The sequence below is a fragment of the Mastigoproctus giganteus genome, chromosome 9 (genome assembly GCF_048544385.1).
Source record: "Mastigoproctus giganteus isolate SK-2022 chromosome 9, ASM4854438v1, whole genome shotgun sequence".
Taxonomy (NCBI): Eukaryota; Metazoa; Arthropoda; class Arachnida; order Uropygi; family Thelyphonidae; genus Mastigoproctus; species Mastigoproctus giganteus.
In genome coordinates this window covers 168545538-168571631 of record NC_143583.1, presented here as the reverse complement: position 1 = coordinate 168571631, position 26094 = coordinate 168545538, and the positions used below count along the sequence as shown (strand labels likewise).

General features: G+C 36.0%; 1 protein-coding gene across 2 annotated transcripts in view; it reads right to left on the bottom strand.

Annotated features, from left to right (window-relative positions):
• LOC150080878 (neuropilin and tolloid-like protein 2) overlaps positions 1 to 26094 on the bottom strand; it is a 168787-nt gene that overhangs the window by 28243 nt on the left and 114450 nt on the right. Inside the window, exons 4-5 of one of the 2 annotated variants that reach the window (XM_090381189.1) lie at positions 17169 to 17288; positions 7778 to 7975 (exon numbers count right to left, since the gene is read on the bottom strand). In XM_090381189.1, the coding sequence (XP_090237315.1) occupies positions 7778 to 7975; positions 17169 to 17288 (318 nt within the window). The remainder of the gene's footprint in view (positions 1 to 7777; positions 7976 to 17168; positions 17289 to 26094) is intronic. The other variant, XM_090381190.1, reaches the window with a different exon arrangement.

Here is a 26094-nt window from a genome sequence, read left to right as displayed (position 1 = left end):
GTACCTGTGAGTGGGATTATATTTGGGGCTGTAATGAAGAGATTTTGGCATTCTCTTCCATATTTCGTGCATTCAATGAAGATATATCTGACTTATCATGCCACGGTGATGACAGGAGGCAATATCAGATAAGCTGATATTGCCTCCTGTTGGCAATTTGATCTGAAGGTTGGTGCGATACTTTGAAGCTTGTTGTTATGCTGACTTTGCCAGATTAATTGCAACTTGTAGTTTCTCCACATTATCGATTTATAGCCTTGGTGTGAAACTTTCTACTTGTCATCAGATGAGGCAGTTGATTTTGCAGTACTCTTGGCCAATCCACTGCCTGGAAGTTTCATATGTACTGGGGTTAAACAGAAGTATGTGCTTCTCCAAAGTTCAGTTAAAATATTCAAGGTGGCTATCCTCTTTAAAACAGGGTGGATGATGTTTATGGTATTTTTCATGGCTTGGAGTGCAGTTAAAATATGAGAAAAATTACGTCAGAGGACTTATTATATTTCAGGACCACCTCTGAATTGTTATCAGTTCAGCAGAAAAGATACTGAATTTATATGGCAAATGACAGGCCAATGTGACATTTGGGGGAACTTCAGCTATTCCAAAACAGGTGCCATTTTTTTTTTCTCATCTGTATGCAATATAACATAGTTGGGGAACAGATTCACTAGAACAGAGGTGTCAAACACGCAGCCAACAGGCTGCATGCGGCCCACAACACTCCCAAGCACAGCCCAAATCAGATTAATATTTAATTGGGAAATATTTGCCAAAATAATAAAAATACAATAAAATAAAACGCTGATAATATTTCATTTTAAAACTAAAAATCATAAAATTCTCTTTTGATCTTGGTTTACGCATGCCTTTTAAGTAGGCGAGGCAGCACTTCCCCTTCTCCGACTGCTGTTCCCCTCACAGCATGTTATCTTTTATTCTTACTTTCCAAGACATTGTGTTGAATCTTAGTCATGTTTGGTAGCACATACCTTTGCAGGCAATTATTTTCACTCCTGAAGGTAATTAAAACTTCATATAGGGCAAGATTAACAAGTGAACATTTATCATCTATACTGAAAACTCTATTATCACAAAAGCTTATACCCGATATTGATAAAAGTTTCTCGCAAAAGATGCCAAGTTTCTAACAAACAATAAATTAATTTTGAATGTTTTTGTTGTGATATCTTTTGTAGTGATTTTGAATCTCTTATATGTTTCTTTTTATCTATAGTTCCTATCTGATTTGTATACACGTATGTGTTAATAAATAAATATTAATACATATAAATATTGAAAACCAATGCGTTTTCAAGTCAAGTCAATATGCAGCCCACACTGATCCTCATATAAAGTTTAGTGACCCACGTTCCTATTGGAGTTTGACACCTATGCACTACAGCATGGTACAATTGCAAGAAATTTCTTCAATGTAGTACAAATGTTTTCTATTGACACTTATATTATTTTAGCAAAGCTTATAGTATAATTGAGTTTTCATCAAAATTTTAGCAAGAGCTTATAATGCTCACCTCCATAAAGTTCAGGAAGTGGATTCATTAAGGTAAACAGTAAAAGAAATTAAAAAATTGAACTATTAAAATATGCCCTAAGAAAGAAAGAAGTGCATTACTTTTTCCCATCTTGTCATCTAGAAATAGGGCTAACAAAGAAATTGACTTAAGTACTCTTCAACACATTGGATGATTGTTTTCTGCAGCAGCATGCTCGAGAGGCAACCAGAGAGGGTAATACTCTTGATCTGGTTATCAGCAGTGATCATTCGTGTATTAAGAATTTGCAGATAAAGGAACCACTAGGTGGCATTGATCACAGTGTACTAACGTGGGATTTACTTATATAATTACCATCAGGGGTAAAGGAAAGGGTTTTTGCTTCGGTAACAGTTTTTAAATTCTATACAGTGGGATCAACTGATGATGTTACCAACAGCAAATTCTAAGCGAGAAGCATTCAAGGAATTAATCGTGGAAGCTACTAAAAGTTTCATACCTCTTAAGAAATATTGTTCAAAGTTTAGGCCTAAATGGTTATCAAATGAACTAATGAGACTCGTGACAGAGAAGAAAAATGCATGGGATGCATATAAATTATCCGGTGACACAGAAGCCTATGGCAGATATAATCTAGTCTGTAATCAAGTCACAAGGGATTTCTTTACTTATATAAACACTAAAAGGAAGGGGATGAATCTGATTGGTCCACTTGATATCAATGGTTCGACTGTTGATGATCCTGCTCAGATAGCAAACAAACTGAATGAGTATTTTGCATCTACATTCACACATGAGGAGTTATTAAGGTTTGAAAATGCCAGAATGTTATCAAATTGTAGCTGTTTGTTTGTTATTTGGTTTTTAGGAGCATTAGCAACTAAGGCCATATTGCTCCGGGATATGCGGTGGTCATTCCCTTGACTTTTCCGCATCCTCCGTATTTGGTGGTGACGGGCTCGAACCCCCGGTCTAATCAAGAAGCGTGTGCTCGCCCATGAGAGAGAGAGAGAGGTGCGTGTGAGAGCACACACCAAAATAATTATCTGTTTTATCAGTTTATTCAATTTTTTTTCTAATAATTTAAAAATATTTATCTAGATAGTGCATGAAGTTTTCAAAGTTTACTTTTGATTAGAACTTTTCATCTCTCATTTTATGGTTCAAAGTGCTTCACTGACTGGGGTTGTGTGGGGGCGGGGTTCATATTAGTCCACCTGAAGAGACAATAATATTGAAACAACTGGGATGAATTATGAATAAACATAAAATATACCAGTGTGTGCTTTTTAACACCATACAAAAATACTCAAAATTTATGTTTTTAGGTTAAAGGAAATATGTAATTCCATAAAAGTTGAAGATTACAGGAAACTTTTTATGTTTCATAACAGAAGCTTTGATCAAGCTTAAATAAAAATAAAGCTGAGCCATTATTGCCACCATTTACACCAGAAACTTGGGCAAAACTCTACATAGTAATTGTAAACCATTGCAATGCATCATTTGTAACTATGACAACAAACATACAAAATTAAATCAATTATAACTTACGTTGATTATTAATTACCCATAATATTATATATAAACAAATGAAATGCAGTTGTTCAAGAACCTTCCATTAAACACTAGCACCAAGGATAGCTGATAAAGTACTTTAATCAACCAAGAAAATAAAACTGAATTCTTAAGAAAAAAATAATAATAATTGTCATGGAAGAAAGGAATAATGGCTTTCCTCGTGTGTATATTCACTGTTTACAAACAAGGAGCAAAAAGTTTTGGAATTAGATTTTTTATCTAAACAGATAATACTCCAACTAATTACATGTAAAAATTTTCAAAATAATGCCTTTGGATTCTTATACATTTTCTATGAGTTATATAATTGTGAAGCTTCTTTGAAATCTCTTTCAGAAGTTCCTTTTATTGAATTTGTGATAGCTGACATATTTTCAACTGCACCAGAAAGAGAATTATATAGAGTTAGAAAGTTACAGAAAAGTATTCAGAAATTGTTGCACAAGAAGCATTGTTCTTTTACTTCTAGATCAGTGGTTTTCAAGAGGTTTTTTTTTTTTTTTTTTTCCCTGGTGGCCGCAAAAATGACCACGAGATTTAGCCGCACAATTGTGGCTGCACAATTCCGCACATAACATAATCTAGTGCATTTATTAAATGCTGGTATGTGGATGAACAATTGTGTCTCATACCATTGAATATTGCTTTTATAAAAGTCCATATGATATTTTATTTATTTTTTTTAATGTTGAAATTTAATAAATAAAAAATTGATATTTATGAAAATTGTCTGGCGGCCGCACAGAAATGTCTTGGTGGCCACACTTGAGAACCCCGGTCTAATCATCAAATTGTAGAAGGGTGCTTAATGATCTTGTAATAACTGAGAGCAAAGTGGAGGAGAAATTGTTGAAGTTAAACATAAGAAAGGCACCTTCTCCAATCCTGAAGAAGGGAGACACCCAAAATTGCTCGACTACTGCACAGTAGCCTTGCGATCACATGCAAGCAAGATTCTATTGAAAATCATTCAAACATGATTGTATAGAATCACAGAAACAGAGCCACCTGATGTTCAAGCTGGTTTCCGCAAAGGTAAAGGCACTCATGATCACATCGCAAACATCCATTGGATCATGAAAAAAGCCCATGAATTTCAGAAAGATGTATACATGTGCTTCATCAACTATACCAAAGCATTTGATTGTCTTGAACATGAAAAATTGTCAAATTCTTTGATAGAACTGGGGGTACTACCACACTTCGTTAAGCTAATAAGATCAATGTACATCAACCAAGAAGCAACTGTCAGAACAGACTGGTTTAAAATCAGAAAAGGTGTGTGACAGGGCTGTATCTTATTCCATTTCTATTTAATTTTTTTACAGAATCAGTTATGAGAAAAGTATACCTGGATGAGTCAAAAATTGGAGTGAACATCGGCAGCAGAAACATCAATAATTTAAGATATGCAGATTTACAACTCTGCTTGCAAAAAATGTGGAAGATCTAATGCAATTGATTTTAATGGTTAAAGATGAGAGTGAGAAAGTGGGACTGCAGCTTAAAATTAACAATGAAGAAGTTGAATCTATCCGGGATTTCATGTTTCTTGGATCTAAGATTGACTGGCCCTGAAATTAAAAGAAGAATTTCACTCGTCTGTAGTGCAATGATGAGCATGGAAAAGATCTGGAAAGACAAAGATGTCAGGCTTACAACAAAGATTACAATGGTTTATGCTATAATGTTTCCCATAACAGCTTACAGGTGTGAAACCTGGACAATGAAAAAAGCGGACAGAAGAAAACTTGACATTTTTGAACTCTCGTGCTGGAGAAAAAACTGCTATGCATACTATGGACAGCGAAAGTTATGAACAGAGTGGTTTTGGATCGCATCAAGTCAGAAACATCACTAGAAACCAAGATCACTAAGCTACGATTGACCTTTTTCTGTCACATAATGCAATCCAACTCATTGGAAAAAATCGATAATGCTAGGAAAGGTCAGTGGAATAAAGGGAAGAGATCAGCAAAGAGCACACTGGCTTGACACCATCAACAGTGACACTGCCATGAGAATGAAGGACTTGAAAGAAGCTGTTGAAGACCGGACAGCATGGAGGCAGCTCACCCTGAAGATGTGCAAATGTATCCCCAATTCACAAAGGGGGATCGAAGGGTGACACGAGTAATTACAGACCAGTTAGTTTAACTTCTGTTCCGGGTAAAATAATGGAGTCACTGGTTAAAGATGCATTGCAGGATCATCTAGACAAGACTGCAGCAATAATTCAGACACAGCATGGGTTTGTTAAGGGAAAGTCTTGTCTGACAAATTTGATAGGATATTATGATGTGGTTACAAAGGAACTGGATTCAAAAAATAATTTTGATATCATATATTTGGATTTCAGGAAAGCTTTTGACACTGTTGCGCATGGAAGACTATTGTACAAATTGGAGCAGAATGGTATTAATGGTAAGTTGCTACAATGGATAAAAGGATGGTTACGTGGGAGAAGACAGAGGGTGGTAATCAATGGGTGGTGCTCTTCTTGGACTAATGTTATTAGTGGAGTCCCACAGGGTTCGGTATTAGGTCCACTGTTGTTTTGTATATTTATCAATGATATTGATGAAGGTATATCAGGCTTAATGTCGACGTTTGCAGATGATACAAACGTTGGCAGGGTTGTTAATGACAGTAATGGCAGTGTGCTACTGCAACAGGATCTAGATAATTTGGGCAGATGGGCTAAGAAGTGGCAACTGAAGTTTAACCTTGACAAATGCAAAGTACTGCATATGGGTAGAAGTAACCCCAGAGAAACGTACCAACTGTGTGGTACTACACTTAAGATGGTAGAAAATGAAAAAGACCTGGGAGTAATTGTGCAGTCAGATATGAAGTTTTCTGAGCAATGCAGACAGGCTGCCAGGGCAGGTCATGGGGTTTTGTCAATAATATACAGGAATTTTGCTAGCAGGGAAAAGGAGGTGATTATCCCTCTGTATAAGGCAATGGTCAGGCCACGCCTTGAGTACTGCGTACAGGTCTGGAGGCCTCATTTTAGGAAGGATGTAGATTTACTTGAGCGTGTACAGAGAAGGGCAACAAGATTGGTGAGGGGAATGAAGGGATCCTTCCACTTGTTCAAATTACGAACATAAGGGGGCATAAATTCAAATTAAGAAAAGACAGATGTAGAATAGATGTGCGGAAATTTGCCTTTAGCCAGCGGGTAGTTAATTGCTGGAACAAACTTCCATCTGTCGTTGTGGAAGTTGATAGGTTGAATAAATTTAAGGAGAAACTGGACAGGCATTTGGAGTGGATGGTGTGATTTTTTTTTTTTTTTTTTTTGGCTGATGCTGCATAAGCTCATACACTTGCTTTCTTGCATCACATGCCACTACTACTACTACTACTACCCACAAGATATGTGGGTAGTAGTAGTAGATTTTTTGGAGATTTTCACAAAGTCTCCAAAAGTCGCTGTGACTAAATGGATAAAAACAACTGCATACCAAGCCTTAATGAAAGCCAACTTTCTAGTGGAGATTCTCATGACCTAAATTACACCTTTTAAACTCTTTCAAGATCTTTTCAGGCACATCTAATAGATGCCTATCCAAGGTCATTCCACTGGAGGTGTTTTGTGCAACATCACTGTTACTAGTAATCTTGCAAACAAAAAGTTAATATTCAAGAGTCATGCAAAATGTTTAGTGTTGGAGCAGTCAATGAGCTGTCAATGAGGAATTGGGTCTCCTGAGCCAAGTTTTTTTTTTTTTTTTTTTTAAACAGATCTTGGAGATCTGGCTATGCTTTCTAATTCCTTTTGAAATCTAAATGGAGAGAAGAGAGAGTTTGCTAATTAGATTTTCACTATTGCAGTGAATGATTGAGAAAGTTAGAAATGAATAGGTTTCAGTGAAGTTTTCTGACATTTGCCATTACCGCAGTGATCATACTTTTTTCTTTAATTGTATGGATGCATCTGTCTGGCAACCTAGAGAATTTATAGTGAGAGTTATTCACATTATGCTCTTTTCTGGCGCTAGGAAATTCTTTTTCTCCTAGGTTACCAGCCTCACCACACAGAGGCAAGAGGTGCCATCCAGTGATCCAAATGAATAAAAGAGAGAAAGTTTAAACAAACAAAAAAAAAAAATTAAGAAGGGTTAAATAAAGCAGACTTCCCTTTCTAGGAGAGAACATGATTAGCCTTATTTAATTCAGATACATGAGTTAACAGACTTGTGAAACTCAGAACCATATTTATGGATGCGAGTGAAAGATAATCGCCATAGAAAGGCACTGTGGTCACTAATATCACTCTGCACTCGAGACCAGCAAAAACAGTAATCACTGAAGAAGTGGCAGGTATTATCACAAAATGCCTGATTACAACTTGGAAATAAGCAGATATTCAGTTCCATGCAAGTAGAAGTGCTTTATTCTTTATTTTAACTGACTGAAAAAAGAGAATTAGTCTGCCTTCTGGATTTTCTTAAATATTATTGGTCATTGAAACCATTCCACAAAATTTACAAAATAATTCTACACATTCTCCATTACTTCAACTGAATGCGCAAACTTTTGTTTTTGCATAAGTTTTCAAACTGTTTCCTAAATAAACTATTTTTGAATAAAACGGGGAAAAAAAAAAAAAAAAAACAGGAAAAGGTTAAAAACAGATGAGAAAAAGAAAGGTGGCATTACACGCTTACTGGGATAAGGTGGATGTCCAGTTGTTAAAGGATGTGATGCATGCTGTGCTGGAGGCTGTAGATCTTGATGGCGATCCCTTCGGCAAATACATATGGCAATTCCCACCACACACAATGAACATACCGCAAAAATGCTGACAATAATGGCTACAAAAACACTTATCCCTAATCCTAGAATCTGACTTGTGGAACTTTCATCTAGATAAATAAATATGAAAAAGATAATTATAAGGAAGACAAATTAATTTACATTGTAATGCAAATTCAAGATGAAATAAAATTAAGAGTATATTACTGATATAATTCTTTTAAAAATTTTTCAGTACATAATCTTGTTCTTCCTTCATACTCTTCTATTAGTAAATCATAAATTCACATTTTTAATTCAATTTCATGTCTTTTTGCAAATTAACATTTTGAAAAATTAAGTACCGAATTGTGATTGGAAATTTCACTATTAATGTTTAGTTATTGAGAATAAGAGTTTCTTCACCACTCCCTTTATAATAAAGGATGTGGTGAAGAGTTTTTTTTTTTTTTTTCAGGCATCAGCCAGGAAAAAAAAGGTATTTGTTGTGTACTGATACTACAGGATAGCCACATGATATACCATCATCAATATTATTTATAAATACAGAAAACAATAATGAAACACTGAACCCTGAGGGACTCCACTAATAACATTAGTCCACGATGGGCAGTGTCCATTGATTACCACTCTCTGTCTGCTCCCCCTCAACCACCCCTTTATCCATAGCAGCAATTTGCCTTCAATGCCACACTGCTCCAATTTGTGTAGCAGTCTTCCATGTGCAGCAGTATCAAAAGACTTTCTAAGATCCAAGTATATAATATCAAAGTTATTCCCTTCATCCAGTTCTTTTGTGACTGCATCATAGTATCCAATCAAATTGGTCAGGCAAGACTTCCCCTTAACAAAACCATGCATATTATTATAATAACTATCATATAACATATTTTTTTTAATATTACACACGCATGCAAGCACATGCACAGAGAGAGAGAGAGAGAGAGAATTGGTCTAGGGGCACCAGGAAAAAATTACTGGGACACTAAGGGTGCCGTGAATCGAGAAAGTTTGGGAACCTCTGATGTATCCCATCAGCATTGATGCCTGCTCAAAACCATTCAAGGCCTTATACAGCTCAATTAGATCACCTCGCAGGTGCCTAGTCTCTAGACCAGTGGTTCTCAAATGCGGCCACCAAGAGATTTCTGTGTGGCCACCAGACATTTTCATAAATATATATTTTTTATTTATTAAATTCCAACATTAAAAAATTTATTTATATACAATAAAATATATGGATTTTTATAAAAGTGATATTCAACAGTATGAGACATGACTGTTCATCCAGAGTACCAGCACAATTAATAATAAAAGTTCTATATATTCTTTCTTCATATAATTCGGTTACATATGGGAAAAAAATTTAGAAATTTAAATGCCACCTATCCAATATTTTTTAATTTATTTTTATATCTGCAGTTTAATAGCAAAGTATTACAGTAGTTACAATTTTACATGATATTGTTCTACAAAACTCAAAAATATATATGTTTCTCAGCAAACTCTCAGGATAGAATCTTAAATTACTTCTTATTACTATTACTATTTTATATGCATATAAATTCCATCTAACTATCATTTTTCTCAGTAAAATGAATGTCTTAATAAAAAATGAATTGTGCTGCCACCAGCTAAGTCGAGTGGCCATTTTTGCGGCCACCAGAAAAAAAAACTCTTGAGAACCACTGCTCTAGACACTGCAATTTGCAGAACTTAAGCCTTCCTTCGTAAGAACACGCCTTTCTCCTTTGTTCCCCTCACGAGTCTTGTTGCCCTTCTCTGTACTTGTTCTAGTAACTCTAGATCCTTCCTAAAATGAAGCCTCCAGACCTTTATACAGTACTCAAGGTGTGGCCTGACCATTGCCTTATACAAAGGGATAACCACCTCCTTATCCCTGCTAGCAAAATTCCTGTATATCATTGGCAATACCCCACGAACAGCTCTGGTAGCCTATCTGCACTGCTCAGAAAACTTCATATGAGACTGCACAATTACCACCAGGTCTTTTTCATTCTCCACCTCCTTGAGTGTAGTACCACGCAGTTGATACATTTCTCTGGGGTTACTACCCATATGCAGTACTTTGCACTTGTCAATATATCGTAATACATATATTCAATAACGTAAACTTAACAGGTAATAATGCTACATAACCGGTTCATGGTATTATTGTTATTACAAATAAGTTATGTTATAATAGTTTAGTGTAGTATACTCAATTAAACTGAATGTAAGTCATGTCTTAGACCAGAGCAGCAACCCAAAGAGCTCAAACTAGTGGAGTGCTGTGGCACTGGAGAGAACACAGGAGGGCCAGCTATCCTCCGAATCATAGCCTCACAAAATGTACTACTTGTCTGATGTTTCCAGATCTATCTAGAATGTGACATGATACAGCAAAGATGTCTTTGTGTATTGATACCAATGTTCGATGTAAAGAGTGTCTATCAACTCAGTGTTCTAATGGGAATTTATGAGAGCTTGAAGAACAAGGTGGATGCCCCTAAGGAATTAAGTTGGGCCCCCATCAAGCTCTCAGCTGCCCACCTCAGTGCTAGAGATTGCAATTCAAGAAAGAGAGTGGCAACTCCCAAGGCAAAATGCACTATTCCCACAAGAGGTAGCTACTGTCAGTGACTCTGACATCAGAGAAATGGGAAATATATTGTGCAAAAAGTATAGGTTGAATAAGACCAGGGAATTTGTCCACTAGGAGAAAAAGTTGATGATGATGATGTTTTTTTTTGCTTTTTTTTTTATGTATCTTATTTATGTTTAAGACTTATGTTTATTTATGTTTTTTATGTTCTACAACATAAAAAAACATTGTTTTTTTTATGTTGTAGAGTGGATATCAACATTTAAGGGCACAAATAGTGATATTGCTGTGCACATTGGCACTAATGACATTAAGAGTACGAGATGTGAGGATTTACTTAACAAGTACAAAGCAATATTGGGAAAAAGTCACGAGTTATGGTTAAATTTGAAAGTGTCTTGCAATTCTGCCCAAACACAGTAGAAGGGAGTACACGATGAGAGCCTTGTCAATCAAATTGGCCATGGAGAGATTGTGCAAAGCTCACAGGGCACAACATTTCTCAACATAGTCTGTACTTGCTAACAGGAGACTGCTTCTACAGTAATGTGATACAAATAGAAATGGAGCAAGAATATTTGCTAATGCTAATAGTACAGTGTTAGGTGCATATAAATTCAATGGAATTTATATGCACCTAACTGCTAGTTTAAGAAGATACACAGACCAATAGCTGCAGGCAGAAGTAAAAGACTCTTACACTGCTTCCATTGGAACATGCAGCAGCACGGAAACCAAAGAATTTAGGATTTCAAGGTCTGCTGTGGGATATATACATATTTTTTTTTTTAATGAATACTCCCAAACATGAGAGGTATTAGAATCTATAGTACCTAGTACTGTGCATGGGTTGGGTGTTGTGAAGATGAAAGAAGATATTTGTTGTCATTAGACTTGAACTTCTTTAGATTGCAATTTTCTGGAAATATGTATGAAGGAAGGTTGTTCCAGAAAACGGAAGTTGAGTGAATAAATGAGGAAGAAGAAAGGTTGGTTCTCTGAGTTTGAATTTGGAGCTGCAGCACGTGTATCAACCAAGGAAGTATCTATAGAAAAGGCATGCAGCAGAAACAGAACACCTACAAGACAGAGTGGAGAGTCTGTTAGGGATGAGTCATTAATTAACCTAACTGCCCTCTTTTGAACGAAATCTGAAAGCCTGAGAGAGGCTTTGGGGCACAGTCCCAGATGTGGGAACAGTATACCATGGTAGGGCAGATTTGCGATTTTTACAGAGTGAACAGCTGTTTGGAAGAAAAGTAACCCTGAGAACAAAAGAGAAAACCCAGTTTTTTAGATGTAGAAGGAGCAATATTTGTAGTATAGTCATGCCAAGAGAGATAAGAAGTCAGGGTAATCCCCAATTGAGATATATGATCTTGCCTACAAATCGGAGTGTCATTGAAGATAAGCATAGAACCAGAAGAATCCTTTTGACAAGATATAAGATAGAACTGAATTTCAGAAGGATTGAAATCGACTAGGTCATCTTTGCCCCCAATGGAGAATTACCTGGAGATCAGCATTTAAGGAATTGAAGCTGTTTGAGCAGGACAAGATTTCTTGAACTGGAAGGTGGAATGCAATGTGCTATCATCAGCAAAAAAAAAAAAAAAAAACCTATGGAAAGGGTTTCCAGTCAATGGAAGAAGGTCATTAATGCACAAGAGGAAAAGAGTGGGAGTAAGAACTGAACCTTGGGGGACACCAGCATTAGTGGAGAAGTTAGAAGACTACCATCACCCACAATGATCGATCAGAGAGAAAACTGGATATCCAATTACAAAAATCAGTTGGAAAAGCAAAAGATAAAAGCTTATTTAGAAGACTTTTATGCCAAACACGATCAAAAGCCTTTGAAATGTCAAGAGCGACTGCTTATGTTTCACCAAACTTTTCCATTGAATTTAAAGTGTTGGGGTAACTAAGAGCAAGAACAGGTGCATGTATACTTGCATGTACACCAATGATAGGAGCATTGGTGTACACACTCCAAACGAAGAGATTGTAGGGATATCGGAAACAAGTTGTCACTCAGATATAAGGGATGCAGAGTTTGAATATGGGGAGTACAACATATACAAAAAGGACAGTCAGGACAGGATACAGATGGGGGAAATTGATACCAATCAGTTAAGAAGCACAGAATCTAAAACAGGCAGTTTGCATGGGTGATCAGTGCAATGTTAATTTAGTTTGGTGTGAAACAGCACTGAGAAAACAAAAATGAGAGTAGGAATGTGTTACAGGCCAAATGACTGATGGGTAGAATGAACAACTGTACAGAGAAAGAGTGGGCCAGTAAATCAAAATGTCTTATAATGGGGGATTTTAACTTTCCAGATATTGACTGGAACTTTAGGGGGGGTTGATCAATCACATGTTAGCAAGACTTTTGTGAAGTTACTGGATGACTTTTCTACAGTAGCATGTTAGAGAAGCAACAAGAGAGCAATGCTCAATCTGATTATCAGCAGTGATTCTTCATGCATTAAAAATATGCAGATAAAAGAACTGCTAGGTGGAAGTGTTTAACATTCAACCGTTTTAAAAATGGTTGAATGTCAGTTGATGACTACGATCGCTCTGGGTGTCCATCATCATCGAGCACCACACCGGAAAATGTCGCAAAAGTTCGGGTGGTGATCCATGATACCGCAGGCAGACGATCCACAACATTTGTGGAATTGTAGGACTATCGTACGGCACGAGTCAGTGGATTTTGTCAGATGAGTTGAACATGAGAAGGATTGAGGCCAAGTTCGTGACATAATTACTGAGTGAAGACCAAAAGCAGTATCGCATGGAAGTTAGATCTTCAAGAATAGGCCATGAGTGATCAAAACTTCCTTTCTACGGTCTTCACAGGTGACAAGAGTTGGGTATAATCCAGAAACCAAGCAACAATCATCCCAGTGGAAGAGCCCATTTTTTCTCCGACCGAAGAAAGCCCGACAAGTGAGGAGCAATGTGAAGGTCCATGCTGATCTGTTTTTTAGGACATTGATGGGATTATCCATAAGGAATTTGTCCTTCCTGGCCAGACTGTCAATGCAAAGTTCTACTGCAACATCCTGAGGCGGTTAAGGGAAGCTGCCAGGAGGAGAAGTGACACACAAAGAACTGGGTCCTTCATCATGACAATGCACTGGCCCACACATCTCTTGCTGTGGCGCAGTTTTTGGCATCCAACAACGTGACAATCGTCCCCAACCCCCCCTTATTCGCCAGACTTACTCTCCTGCAACTTCTTCCTCTTCCCAAGAATGGAAAACAAGCTGAAGGGTCAAAAATCTGACTCCATAGAGGATATCCAAAATAAGCTGAATAGCAAGCAGTGCTAAACACTATGACGAAGAAGGACTTTCAGGATGCATTCAAATCATGGGAGAAGCTCTGGGATCAGTGTTTACACTCTCAAGGGGAATGCTTAAAAGGTGGCGAATAAGACCCAAGGCATGTCTAATTTATTTTAAATTAAATTTCAGGAAATTTTGGGTAGCATCTCGTACATTAAAACTGATCTTCCTATAAAAAAATTTTTGTTTATGCTTCTAACCAGGAGTCTCATTATGCAATTTTTTTTATATGAATATTTAACACTTTAAATACTGAGCCTTCTTTAACCCATTGCTGTCTAGTATTATTTCACTGTCTTCTCCATGCAGTCCAGCTCTAAATTCCAAAAAATTGACTACCTGAAATGTTCAAAACTTATTTTTGATATGCATGAGTTAATATATAAAACAGCAGGTTGAAACATTTTAAAACCTTTTTAGACATATTAAATTTAATTGTGTTGTGTGTATGTAAAGTGTAAAGTAAAGTGTAAAGTGTGTTTAGGGTCAAGCGGCACCAGGGGTTTCCCCCATCTCCACGTAGTTTACATTGTGGGTGAACCAGTTGACTGGAAAAGCCAGAGATTCAAAAGTGTATGGACTTTGTATATGTGTGATACCTTGTACCGTTGTTCATCTGGTCATTTAGCCGCCAGACCCCTACTGAGGCCGACGTCCCACTTTCGCCCCGTGGAGGCAGACCAGGTACTCACTAGTATATAGTTCACTCTGGCAGGTCCTGCCACCTAATTTCCTGAGATTTCAGTGGCTAGGACCTAAAAAATAAAAAAATAAAATAAAAAATAAAAAAATCGCGTACGCGTCGCGGGGAGCGCTAGAAGTCCAAAATGTTGGGCAAAATTTATTTAGATTGGCGATTTTAGATTGTCTGGGGCATGTTCACGTTGCTGTCAGATAGAGTGGGGTGAAGGCTGAAGACTGGGGGGGGGGGGGGAGATAGACAGAAATATGGAGCCGAAAGGAAGGCAACTCCGGTTTACAGTGGGGCATGCCCATGCCCCACCAGAGGGAAGAAATAGGGGAGAAGGGGACAGCAAACTGTCCCCTCCCCGCTCTGCCAGGAACAGGTAAGACAGTGAGCCAAACAAGGGAGCTGGCTCAGGTTGCCAATGTGGCCTGTGTGCATGAGTGGGAGCAAACCAGACCGTAGGGTCAGGTCCACACCATCCAGAAAAACTTGAGGCCCAGCAGAGGCAATCCAATGTTGGTTTGGCTGAATAGGTTGTGCAAAATGTCACAGTTGGGAGTCATTCGTGGGACTGTTGTCCCGTCCGTTAGTCAATGTTCTGGGAAGTGGAGTTTTGTCACTTCTGATAAGAGTTCCAGTTTTGCCTTGCACGAAGGATCAAGCAGTAAAACATGACATCTGGTTGGGGGTCTCTGAGAAGCTTTGTTTGACACATCTATTCGAAGTTTGCAGGCAGAGGAATGGTCAAGCGTCTAGCATACAGGTTCTGGGCAAACTTGGTGAATGCTATATATGAGGCTTCATCTTCCAGTAAGTAGTGTTCCCGGTTTTTGGGATTAAGGTGCACTTGGATGATTAATTCAACACGAAGATCTTCATAAAATTCGCAGTCATACATCTGGTGTCCCCAGGTCTCCACAGAGTCACATGCACACATTGGGTTGTTTTCGAGTCCGAGAAGGTGTAATTTGTGGCGAATCGCTCCATGTCCTGTTAGGAGATATGTGCTGTACAATCCAGGGCAAAGCCATACCGGATACTGTGGGTATATTTGTTGTAGATCGGGGAGGAACCTCTGCGTGACTTCCCCTTTTGTGGAGGTCGTCCAGCGTGTGTGTGTGTGTGTGTGGTTTTTCTTAAAACTTTCAAAATCTTGCAAACTTGATGTCTCGGAGCACATCTGAATACCAAATTGTTCCTATGGATAAATAACCAACACAGTAATCATCAGATCTATCTACATCACCTATATTTCTTGTATTCACAAATAGTGACTGTCTTCCCCCACTCTCTTATTTTTCATGTTGTTACTTTGTTTTGGTATTATAGAAAGAGAAAACATAGGTACAGTTTGTGTCTTTCTATATGTTATTCTCTTTTCAAAAACAATTCAATGCTTTTCAATTTTCTCTATACACAACAGCCCAGTTTATTGTTCATTAACAGTTAACACTTGAATGAAATTACATTCCTGAAACAAATAGTAGTCTTATCTAATGTAATATTTCTTTCTTGAATCAAACTTTTCATTCAGATAACTGAATATTTTTTACTTTAGATTTCCTACTTTCAATACCATTTATTTTTGTATCTACCATATCGGTTGTGTTCAGCTCCCACGCAAGAAGTTGCAGTAAATTGTTTCTGGATGATCATTCCCTTGCTGCAACTAGCAGATTCAGTCTATTGGATTAGTTGTCCAGATTGTGGAGTTTGTTTCACTGGAGAATCTGAGCAGAGACATTGTAATCTTATTCTGGAGCATGAGGGCTATTTGTCAGGCTAATTTTGCGCGCTCTGCTATTCCAAAACATTATTGGTGTGAGCTGTAATCCATTATAATGCTGAAATTTTGAACCGTGTACACGATGCTCATCATCGTTGCTGGTTAGAAGTGCTCCATACAGCTGTGGCAGGTTCCAACATTAATCACAATTGTGGGACCTGTATACACCCTATTATTGATGCAGTCATTTTGCAACATGAGAAATGGCAAGCTGGTAACAGGGCCAATGTGTCATCCTACCTCTGCAGTCTGTTGGCTGATGTTTGTTTCTTCTTTTCCCTTTCTTCCCCCTTCCCTTTTTTTATTTTACTGTCTCCAATCAGGCATTAGTTTGGTTTTCACCAATGTTACACCTCTGCAGGGTTTAATAACGCGTGTCATACCTTCTTGTCTAAGTTGATAAAGGGGTACATCGCTCCAAAAGCTACTTGGTATATATTTGTTTTAACGCTCTTACTCTTTATATTTTCATCACTTTCAGTATATTTATTTTGGTATTTATTTGTTTATATAGAGTATTTTAATAACTTATGTATATTTTCTTCTTATATTATATTTTTATTTCTTAATTCTTACTATATACTTTCAATAAAGTTTTATTTTACCATTTCATCAGTTGCAGTAATATTTATTTCTAATAAGAAAACCATAATGCAATGCAACACTCTGCACACTTGAAAGAACTTTTGACTTGTAGCTGCTCATCAACTTAAACATATAATAACTCTTACTTCCAGATAAGTACACTAAACATGTACTTCTCTCTCTCTCTAGTTTTATTATATTTCCAGAAATGTTTTGAATATACTTAATATTTAAAAGAAGTATTCAAAATATACTTAATATTTAAAAGAGGTATTCTTACCAATACAGAGGGCATGACTGGTTTCATCACTATTATCTCCACAGTGATTAACACCATCACATATTAAATCCTGTGATATGCAAAAGCTGTTTAGACAGCGAAATTCTCGGCATCCAACAGCTAGAAAGAGAAAAATCAATGGCTGTTTAGGCTCAACTAGCAAACAATACTTCTTTCAGTTAAAGTTGGGTGAAAAATTCTGCCATAATGGCTTTTTTTAAACCACAAGATGAACATTTTTTACTAAAGATTTAAATTAAACAGTATAATCCACTAACAACAAAACAAAATTAAATGCCATCATAGCATGTATGATGACATTTAATTTTGAAAAACTGCTGCATACTGAAACCCGGAGAAAAAACAAATATTAAAACTACATGATGAAAAAATAAAATAAAAATACTAACTGTAGGAAGCAAAAGCTTGCAGCCCAACCAAGGAAGCAAAGAAATATGGAATCCTATTACATTATGATACAACTGCTGCCAGAAATCATGCAAATATGCCCGCCCATCAAGTTATCTGTCAATATCTCACACAGTGATGTATTAGAGTAAAATCTGTATAAAGAATTAGTCTGATTTCAAATTCAACTATTTCTGCTCATTCTTTTAACATTACACTATTATATTTTATTATACTGCATAGCAAACTATAAAGAAAGTAGCAAACACATGCAGTAAGCCCTACACTGTCATGAAACCAAAATTTGCAGGCAATGACACTCTTATTGATGTTATATATTTTTTAGTATATAACAGAGCCATGATGCTCAATACATTCTACATTAATATCATTATTTGTAGAAGGATAAGAGAAGTTTACCTCAATGATACGTAGAACACTTCCATATGATACTCTCCAGAAATTAAACCAAATAAAAAATTAACATAAAATGCAACTTGCGAAATAATCTCTATTTAAGATTTACGTTTTACATTAAACTTTTTTTAATTAATTTTATTTAATTTTTTAATTGCTTTTTAAATTTCATTAATTTTTGTATTGTTTTTGATTGATTTTTTACTGTAATCATTTCGCGTTAGTTTTTTTTTCCTTTTAATTTCTGGAGAGAATCATACGGAAGTATTCTCCGTATCATATTGAGGTAAACTTCTCTTATTCTTCTACAAATATTGATATCAACGTAGAACGCACTGAACATCATAGCTCTGTTATATACCATCAAATTCATATTTTAAATTCTTGTTGACAATTTCATTCACTTCCTTTCTCTCCAGGCATAACCTATCAACACACACACAATTATGGGAAATTTTTTGAACACCTTGTTGCATAATTACATTAGATTAACACTAAGATACTCGGCCCAAATTTAACATATTTCTTTCCTAAAATATTGGCATCAAAGCAACATCATTCTGAAATTTGCCAGGGTCGATTTAAATCAAAAAATTTCAGGCATAAGGCAACTAGCACTTGCCACATCACATAATATAGTTAAACCTGCCTTAAAATCTCAGTATTCTAATAAACAAAAATACCTTTCCCAGGTTAGGAAACTTCGCGACAAATTAAAAAATTATCTACATCCAAACGATTGGTCTATATTGAAGACCTCCATAGATTTGTGATGTGAAGCACATGACATAGAAATAAAAAACAGACACATTAACAAATTTAATACATTATCGCGAGTATAAAGACAGGTTCATACGAGTTCAAACACATGCGTGTGATCTGCGGATCAAGTGCATACCAGTTCGTTGCTGGCCCACCCACATACGTACAATGTGCTAACACAGAATCAGAAAGAAAGTTTTAGCTAGTGCTCGAACACCCACTTGCCCAAGGTGCAATGTACCGACATATCAACAGGTTAAAAATCTTTCCTCATATCAGCTATTGCAGGACCAAATTTCAATTTATCTAAAGAATTAAATTATAATTTACCACCTTGCAAGCTACCTAAAAAACCGGTTCATAATAAAACTACAATACATTATTTAATAACCTAAGGATTGTAGACACAGCAATAATGATAATTTATTCTCACTGGATGTTACTTTGTAATATACAAATGTCAACATTAATACACATTACATATTCTTTGGTTATATGTTAAATAATAACTCAATACTGATTAATTATACAAAGCTTCCTATTAAGGAAATTTTTCACTTAAACTTTTAGTTGAAGTCAACTATATCACCTTTTGAGACAAAGTATACAAACAAATTTTTTGCTTGCCAATGGCATTGAGTCTTAGCAGCTTAAAGTCGGAGGTCTGTCTCTCAACGATTGAGCATATACAATTGATGCATTTTCTACCCCATATCACATACTACGGGAGGTATTTAGACGATGTTCTGGTTATTACTGATAATACCACTGTTCAAGACATTTTACATTCTTTTAATAATATTCATTCTAGACTCAATTTTACATTGGAAAGGGAAAATATGGATACTAAGTCATAAAATTTTCTAAATTCCCTCTTACTCCGGAGGCAAATAAAATCCAATTTAACATCTATCATAAACCAACAAACACCAGTATGGTTCTAAATTATAACAGTCATCACCCGTTCACCCACAAAAGATCTATTATCTCAAATCAGTTTCTCAATGCCTATAAATATTCAACAACGGAATCTACTTTAGACTCAGAATTAACCAGCAGATTCTTAAACAGGGGTTACCCCCTTGCTACAATAAACCGAATTAGGGTACAAGAATAGGATACAAAAAAACTACACAAAAAAACCAACCAACAATAGCAACATCAAAAAATACTTTATTTCTTCCCCATATGTTGAACAGTGGCACAAGTAGCGTAATAGAATCTTTAAATATACCAAATTTAAGGTTGTAATACGGAAATTACATGCTATACTGAACAATCGGTCAGTCCTTTCCTCTTTCGCGACACAAATAAATGACTTGGTAAACAACATTTCTTGCAGTGATTGTGACTCGTCATACCAAGGATCTATGAGATTTCCACTGAATATTCGAGTAAAAAGCACACATCCTAAGTTTGTGCTTTTTGTTCAGCAGTGTCAGAATTAGCCTTTCATGCCATTAATGAAAACCATACATTTTTATTTAACGAGACCAAAATACTTAATGTCCAACATAATTATATGCGACTATTAATTGCAGAAACCATCAAAATTAAATTACACGAGAATTCTATTAATGTTCACCATCCATATCTAATCTCCGATTCGTGGTCTTTTGTTTGTGGCATGCACGAAGACAAATAATCGCTGCCTTTCACGTGCATGTGCAAGGACAAAATAATGCCGATCTTCAGGTAATTCTCCAGTGGGGCAAAGACAACTTAGTTGATTTCAACCCTTCTAAAACTCAGTCTTGTCTTATATCTCGCAAAAAGGATTCTTCTACTCCTATGCTTATCTTTAGTGACACTCCAATTTCTAGGCAAAATGATATATCTCTTTTGGGGATTACCCTGACTTCTAATCTCTCTTGGCACAAGCACATTACAAATATTGCTTCCTCTGCATCTAAAAAACTTGGTTTTCTCTTTCGCTCTCGGCGTTACTTTTCTTCCAAACAGCTGCTCACTCTGTATAAATCACGAATTCGCCCTACCATGGAATATTGTTCCCACATCTGGGGTGTGGGAACAATATTCCATGCCCCAAAACCTCTCTCAGGCTTCTTGATTCCATTCAGAAGAGGGCAGTTAGGTTAATTAATGATTCATCTCTAACAGAGTCTCTCTACTCGCTTTCTCATTGACGCACTGTTTCTGCTGCCTGCCTCTTCTACAGATACTTCCATGGGCACTGTTCTTCTGAATTGGCTTCTATAATTCCTGCTCTCTCTTTCAAAACAGTCCGAACACGTGCCGCCACCAGCCAACATCCATTTACTGTCCAACTTCAAACCCACAGAACCAACTTTTCATCTTCCTCATTTATTCATTGAACTGCCATTTTCTGGAACAACCTTCCTTCATATGTATTTCCTGAAAATTACAATCTACAGAAGTTCAAGTTCAATGTCAACAAATATCTTCTTTCGTCTTCTTAACCTCAAAGCCAAGCACGGTACTAAGTACTATAGGTTCTAATACCTCTCGTGTTTGGGGTTCACATAAAAAAAAAAAAAAAAAATTTCCATTCCTGTGATCACTACATGTGGTCTAAAAGCACTGTCAGCTTCAGGAAGGAAAATCGTTTTAACAATTTAAACTTTGTAAATTAATTTTATTTAATTTTTAAATTGATTTTTGAATTGATTTCAATTGATCTTTTACTGTAATCATTTTGCATTAATTTTTTAATGCGAAATGATTTAAAATTAAGAAATTTTAATTTCTGAAGAGTATCATATGGAAGCATTCTACGTATCATATTGAGATAACCTTCTCTTATTCTTCTACAAATATTGATGTTATATGTGTACATGAGAGGCTTTATGTAACTGACACATTCCTTGTTACCTGTTTAGTACGGTACTGCAAATTAGTTTCTCCGTAAACAATACCTGCATAAGGAAATACATTTGCTACAAGAAATTGCCAATCTCAAAAGTCCACCCAAAAACATAACTTTGACCAGTTCCACAAAGTTTTTCTGATGAAACTAATTTACAAATTCTCAGATTAAGAGGTGAGAAGCAATTTATATTTTCAGAAAAAATATACATGTAATAAATTGTAAAAATAATGTTATTAATTCATGTCTTTCTACCTCTAAGCAAGTGCCATTAATTCAAGTTTAGGGTTTTTACTCAGTATATGTCAACCTTAATTTTAGAAGATTTTTAAGCACTTCAAATGTCACCTTATACACCAGAAGGTACTGTGTAGGTATACTGTGAAACTTGATGAGATAGTTTTGAGGTAAAAAAATAAAATGAAATCTTAAGTAGGAAAACATCTTAAGACAAGTACTTTTCATAACCATATGAATTTGAATTCAGAACACAATTCTTATTACAATAATAAACTACACATATTTTTTATTGCAGGCTAATTATTAACCATATTGAACAAGCACAGTGAACAAAGCTGACAATCAGAATTTTCTAAAAGTTAAAAGAAATGTATGTCTCAGTAATCTTCGTACATAAATGATTTACAAAATTCTAAACTTTTGCCTAAGTGACCATGCAAACACAAGAAAGCTAAGATGGATGAATTGAAAAATGAAAGAGCTAAATATCTTACTATCCTCCATGGCAGCTTAGCTGTTACAACAGATCACTAACTGCACTCATTTTAAGGTGGCAGATAGCGATTTAGGCTCCTATTGGTTAACTGAAGGAATTTCTATAGTCCACTTCAACTGAGGTTGTATTTAGCTGACCTCAGGTGGAGGGAGTGGCCTCCCAAGAGTTATTCCAAGTTTTTCGGCCTGCACAACAAGAAAGCACACTTTTAGAGACAACTACACAACAGACTTCAGATGTGAGTAAGAAGCTCTAGTGCTGTTAAAATAATAATTTAAATAATTTTAATTTGAACTGAATTTATCCTGCCAAAAGTAAAGGACCACTAGTAATTATAAACAAAATGTGTATTACTCAAATAAATTAATAGTATGTTGGCTCACTTTTGGTTGTATTAACTGCTTCCATGGGAGATTAACTGCCTTATGGGAGATTTTTTTGCTAATTTTTGGTAGATGCTGATAATATTCCACATCACTCCTTTAAAGCATTCATGAGCTTTGATAACAAAAAGAGCCTTGTCCTAATTCTGCATTCTAATTAATCTCAGTGATGCTGAAGTTGGGACTGTACTGGCTTGTTTGTTGTTTATTTGTTTTTAGGAGCATTAGCAACTAAGGCCATATTGCTCCGGGGATATGCGGTAATCAGATTGCGGAAAGGTTAGATTCCCTAACCTTTCCGCATCCTCCGTATTTGGTGGTCACGGGCTCGAACCGCGGTCTAATCAAGAAGCGTGTGCTATGCACTGCTGCTCCTGCCCACCTGGCTACGGAAGCACCACTGTACTGGCCATTCCAAAGTTCTGATGCTGTTCTCTTCAAATCAGACTCCAGGTGACATGGAGCATTTCTGTTGGGAGGTGTAAAGGTCACTTACATAAAATTGTACCTGTGCAGAGCACGCATATCGAGAATGTTAAAATAAGATACAGCATTTGTGATCCCACGCACTGTGACCAATAGTCCTAGTCCATAAAACAAACACTCACTGACTGACACTTCCTCCTCCCAAATTTAGTCTGGACAGTCCACTCAATTAATGAGGGTTTTCTAGGTGTCCTCCACCCAAAACACACATCAGATTGGAATAGCATGTAGCATGACTCATCACTACACAAGACTTACTTCCACTGATTCACACATTCCAGTGGCTGGTATAATGCCAACTGACCTTGTGCAATTGTTTTTTCTATGAAAGGCTTGTGCTCTACAACTGTTTTGTGAAAATTCATAGCATGCATTTCTGTGTCACTGACACACAGGTTTGTCTGTTCCACACACAGCGCCAAACTCAGATGCTCTAAGGTGTATGACAAAATTAAGGAAACCAGTCATCTTGAGTGCATCAACTCATCAGATAGTATTTCTACAGCTACGTAGTTATGTCTTGGGTTCAAGACAAAACTACGTTCAGGTGTGACACAACTATGTCACACCTGAACTTACATTTCTCCAGCATGTCAAACCATTTAATTCCTGATTAAAATAGCACATACGAGAGTGTGTGTGCTACTTTTCTCAGGAATACTGAATATTTTCTGAGGAATATCAAGTTTCACTGGGAAGTGACATGCAGATGTCATTTGGGGTGTGTGTGTGTGTGTGTGTGTGTGTGTGTGTGTGTGCGCGCGCACACCAAATGACATCTGCATACTCCACAATGAAACTTAACTCCATCTCATTGTCTGGCATACAAACATGAAACAAATTTCTGGCTAACTGATTACCTTTATGTCCCAAAATATTCGACATATTTCTCAGTTATAACACAAGCTTACTGCAATCAGAAAGGTGTTCTTTTGGTAGATGGTGTATAAACATTAGTGGCAGCTAGACATTTTCCCCTTCCTACTCCAAACTTAAGGTATTAATAATGCAAACTGACATTTTTATCAGAAAAGGGAAGAAAAAATAATAATACTGTAAATATAATAATTATTTACATTTATAGTATGTGTAATCAAATATAGCAGTTTCAAATAAAAAAACAAAATTTCATGATGCCCAATTTTTTCCACATCAACTATCATTGTGGGTCCCCCCCATGATACCATGGAAATGAATGCAATGAAAGCAGCAACTGATATAAAACTGGCACTTCTTAATGTATTCATTGTCTTGACAGTACAGTGATATATGGGGGGGGGGGGAATTATTTATTTTTTATAAATTAACATTAAACCAGGATTAAAAATCATCAAAACAGCTATTGTTTTAATAAGCACATAAATGCCCAAAGAAGACAGATCCAATGGAATATCTTTTAAGCACACACAGCAAAACTATCGTTAAAACTTGTAAAATACATTTTAAATAAAACTTTAAGAACAAAAGTCTAAGTTATTCATATATACTTTGTTTTAAATTATTTTTAAAAAATTAAGGAATCTGAGAGATAGATTTGCTTCCACCACCTTCCTGTGCTTGACTGAATTTCCAAAAATCAAGAGAACAATATATTGTGAACCAAGTTGCAAATAAAAGTTGACAGTAAATCTGCAAATGTAATCAATAATATCGTACACTGATGTAATGATAAAGGTTCAAATATAGTTAGAGAAGGATGTTACGGGGTTGTTTTCCATTAAGATTAATTACCACTCTTATACCATGTGAAATTAATAAGAGTTTATTAAACTTATAGCCCAAACCACTATATACACTTAAGGTGACATTTTGGGCATCTTATGGGTATCAGTAAGATGCCTGAAATATCATCTTAATTAAATGTATAATGGTTTGTGCTATAAGCTTAATAAACTATATTATTAATTTCATGTTGTGTGGTTATTAAATATAGTAATTAATCTTTAAATGTTTAAAATCATTTTTTTAATATTGTGGAGAATAACAACAGCGATATGCAGAACCAAAGTTCTGGTGCATTCAGATATACCATGTTATATCAGCAATTATTTGGGAGTGTGTAAGAGTTACTAATTTGATGTGTCAAGCTAGCTATGCTAGCTGAACAAGAGTACTAAAAAAAGATTTTAAAAATTAAAATAAGAATTCCACTTGATCAACTGAAACAACAGTCAAAATTAAAATAAGAATTCCACTTGATCAACTGTAACAACAGTCAACCAAATACCAAACAAAACCTTTAATCCAAATCGAACACCTCAAACCAACAATGATACATCAAAAATGAAATCAAAAGCAACAATAAATTAATATTAGTCATCTATATCCCTCTAGAAGTAATTTTTCTGACCCATGGTCAATTTTTTTATAAACATGGTGTCCTTGACAAATGCTGCGCCTATTGTGTACAAATTGGTGCACACAAATACTCAGGTGTGTATGTGATTTCTTTCTCTCTTTTTTTTTTCTTTTGTTTACAGACACTTGCTCATATTCTAATAAAATCAGGTGATAAGCCGACACAGCCATCCCCAGATCAATATAACAATTTCTCTTCAACTTTCCTCTCAGTTATCAAATAACTGTTTAGATCTCTCTTAGAATTTGATAAACATTATCTTCATTCCTAAAAAATTCTCATGGGAATGTAGATGCAAAATACTTATTCAGGTAGTCAGCACCCTGAGCAGAATTAGCAACGGTTAAACCATTCATATCTAGTGACCCAAATGTGATACATCCCCTTCCTCCTAGTGTTTTGTTACATAGGTAAAGTCTTTGCTGCTTCATTTGTATTTTTTTTTTTTTTGGCAGAGACTTCTTGTAATCTGCCTCAGCTTGCCTAACCTCCTTTTGTGACTCAACTGCAAATTTAGACTTCTGTTA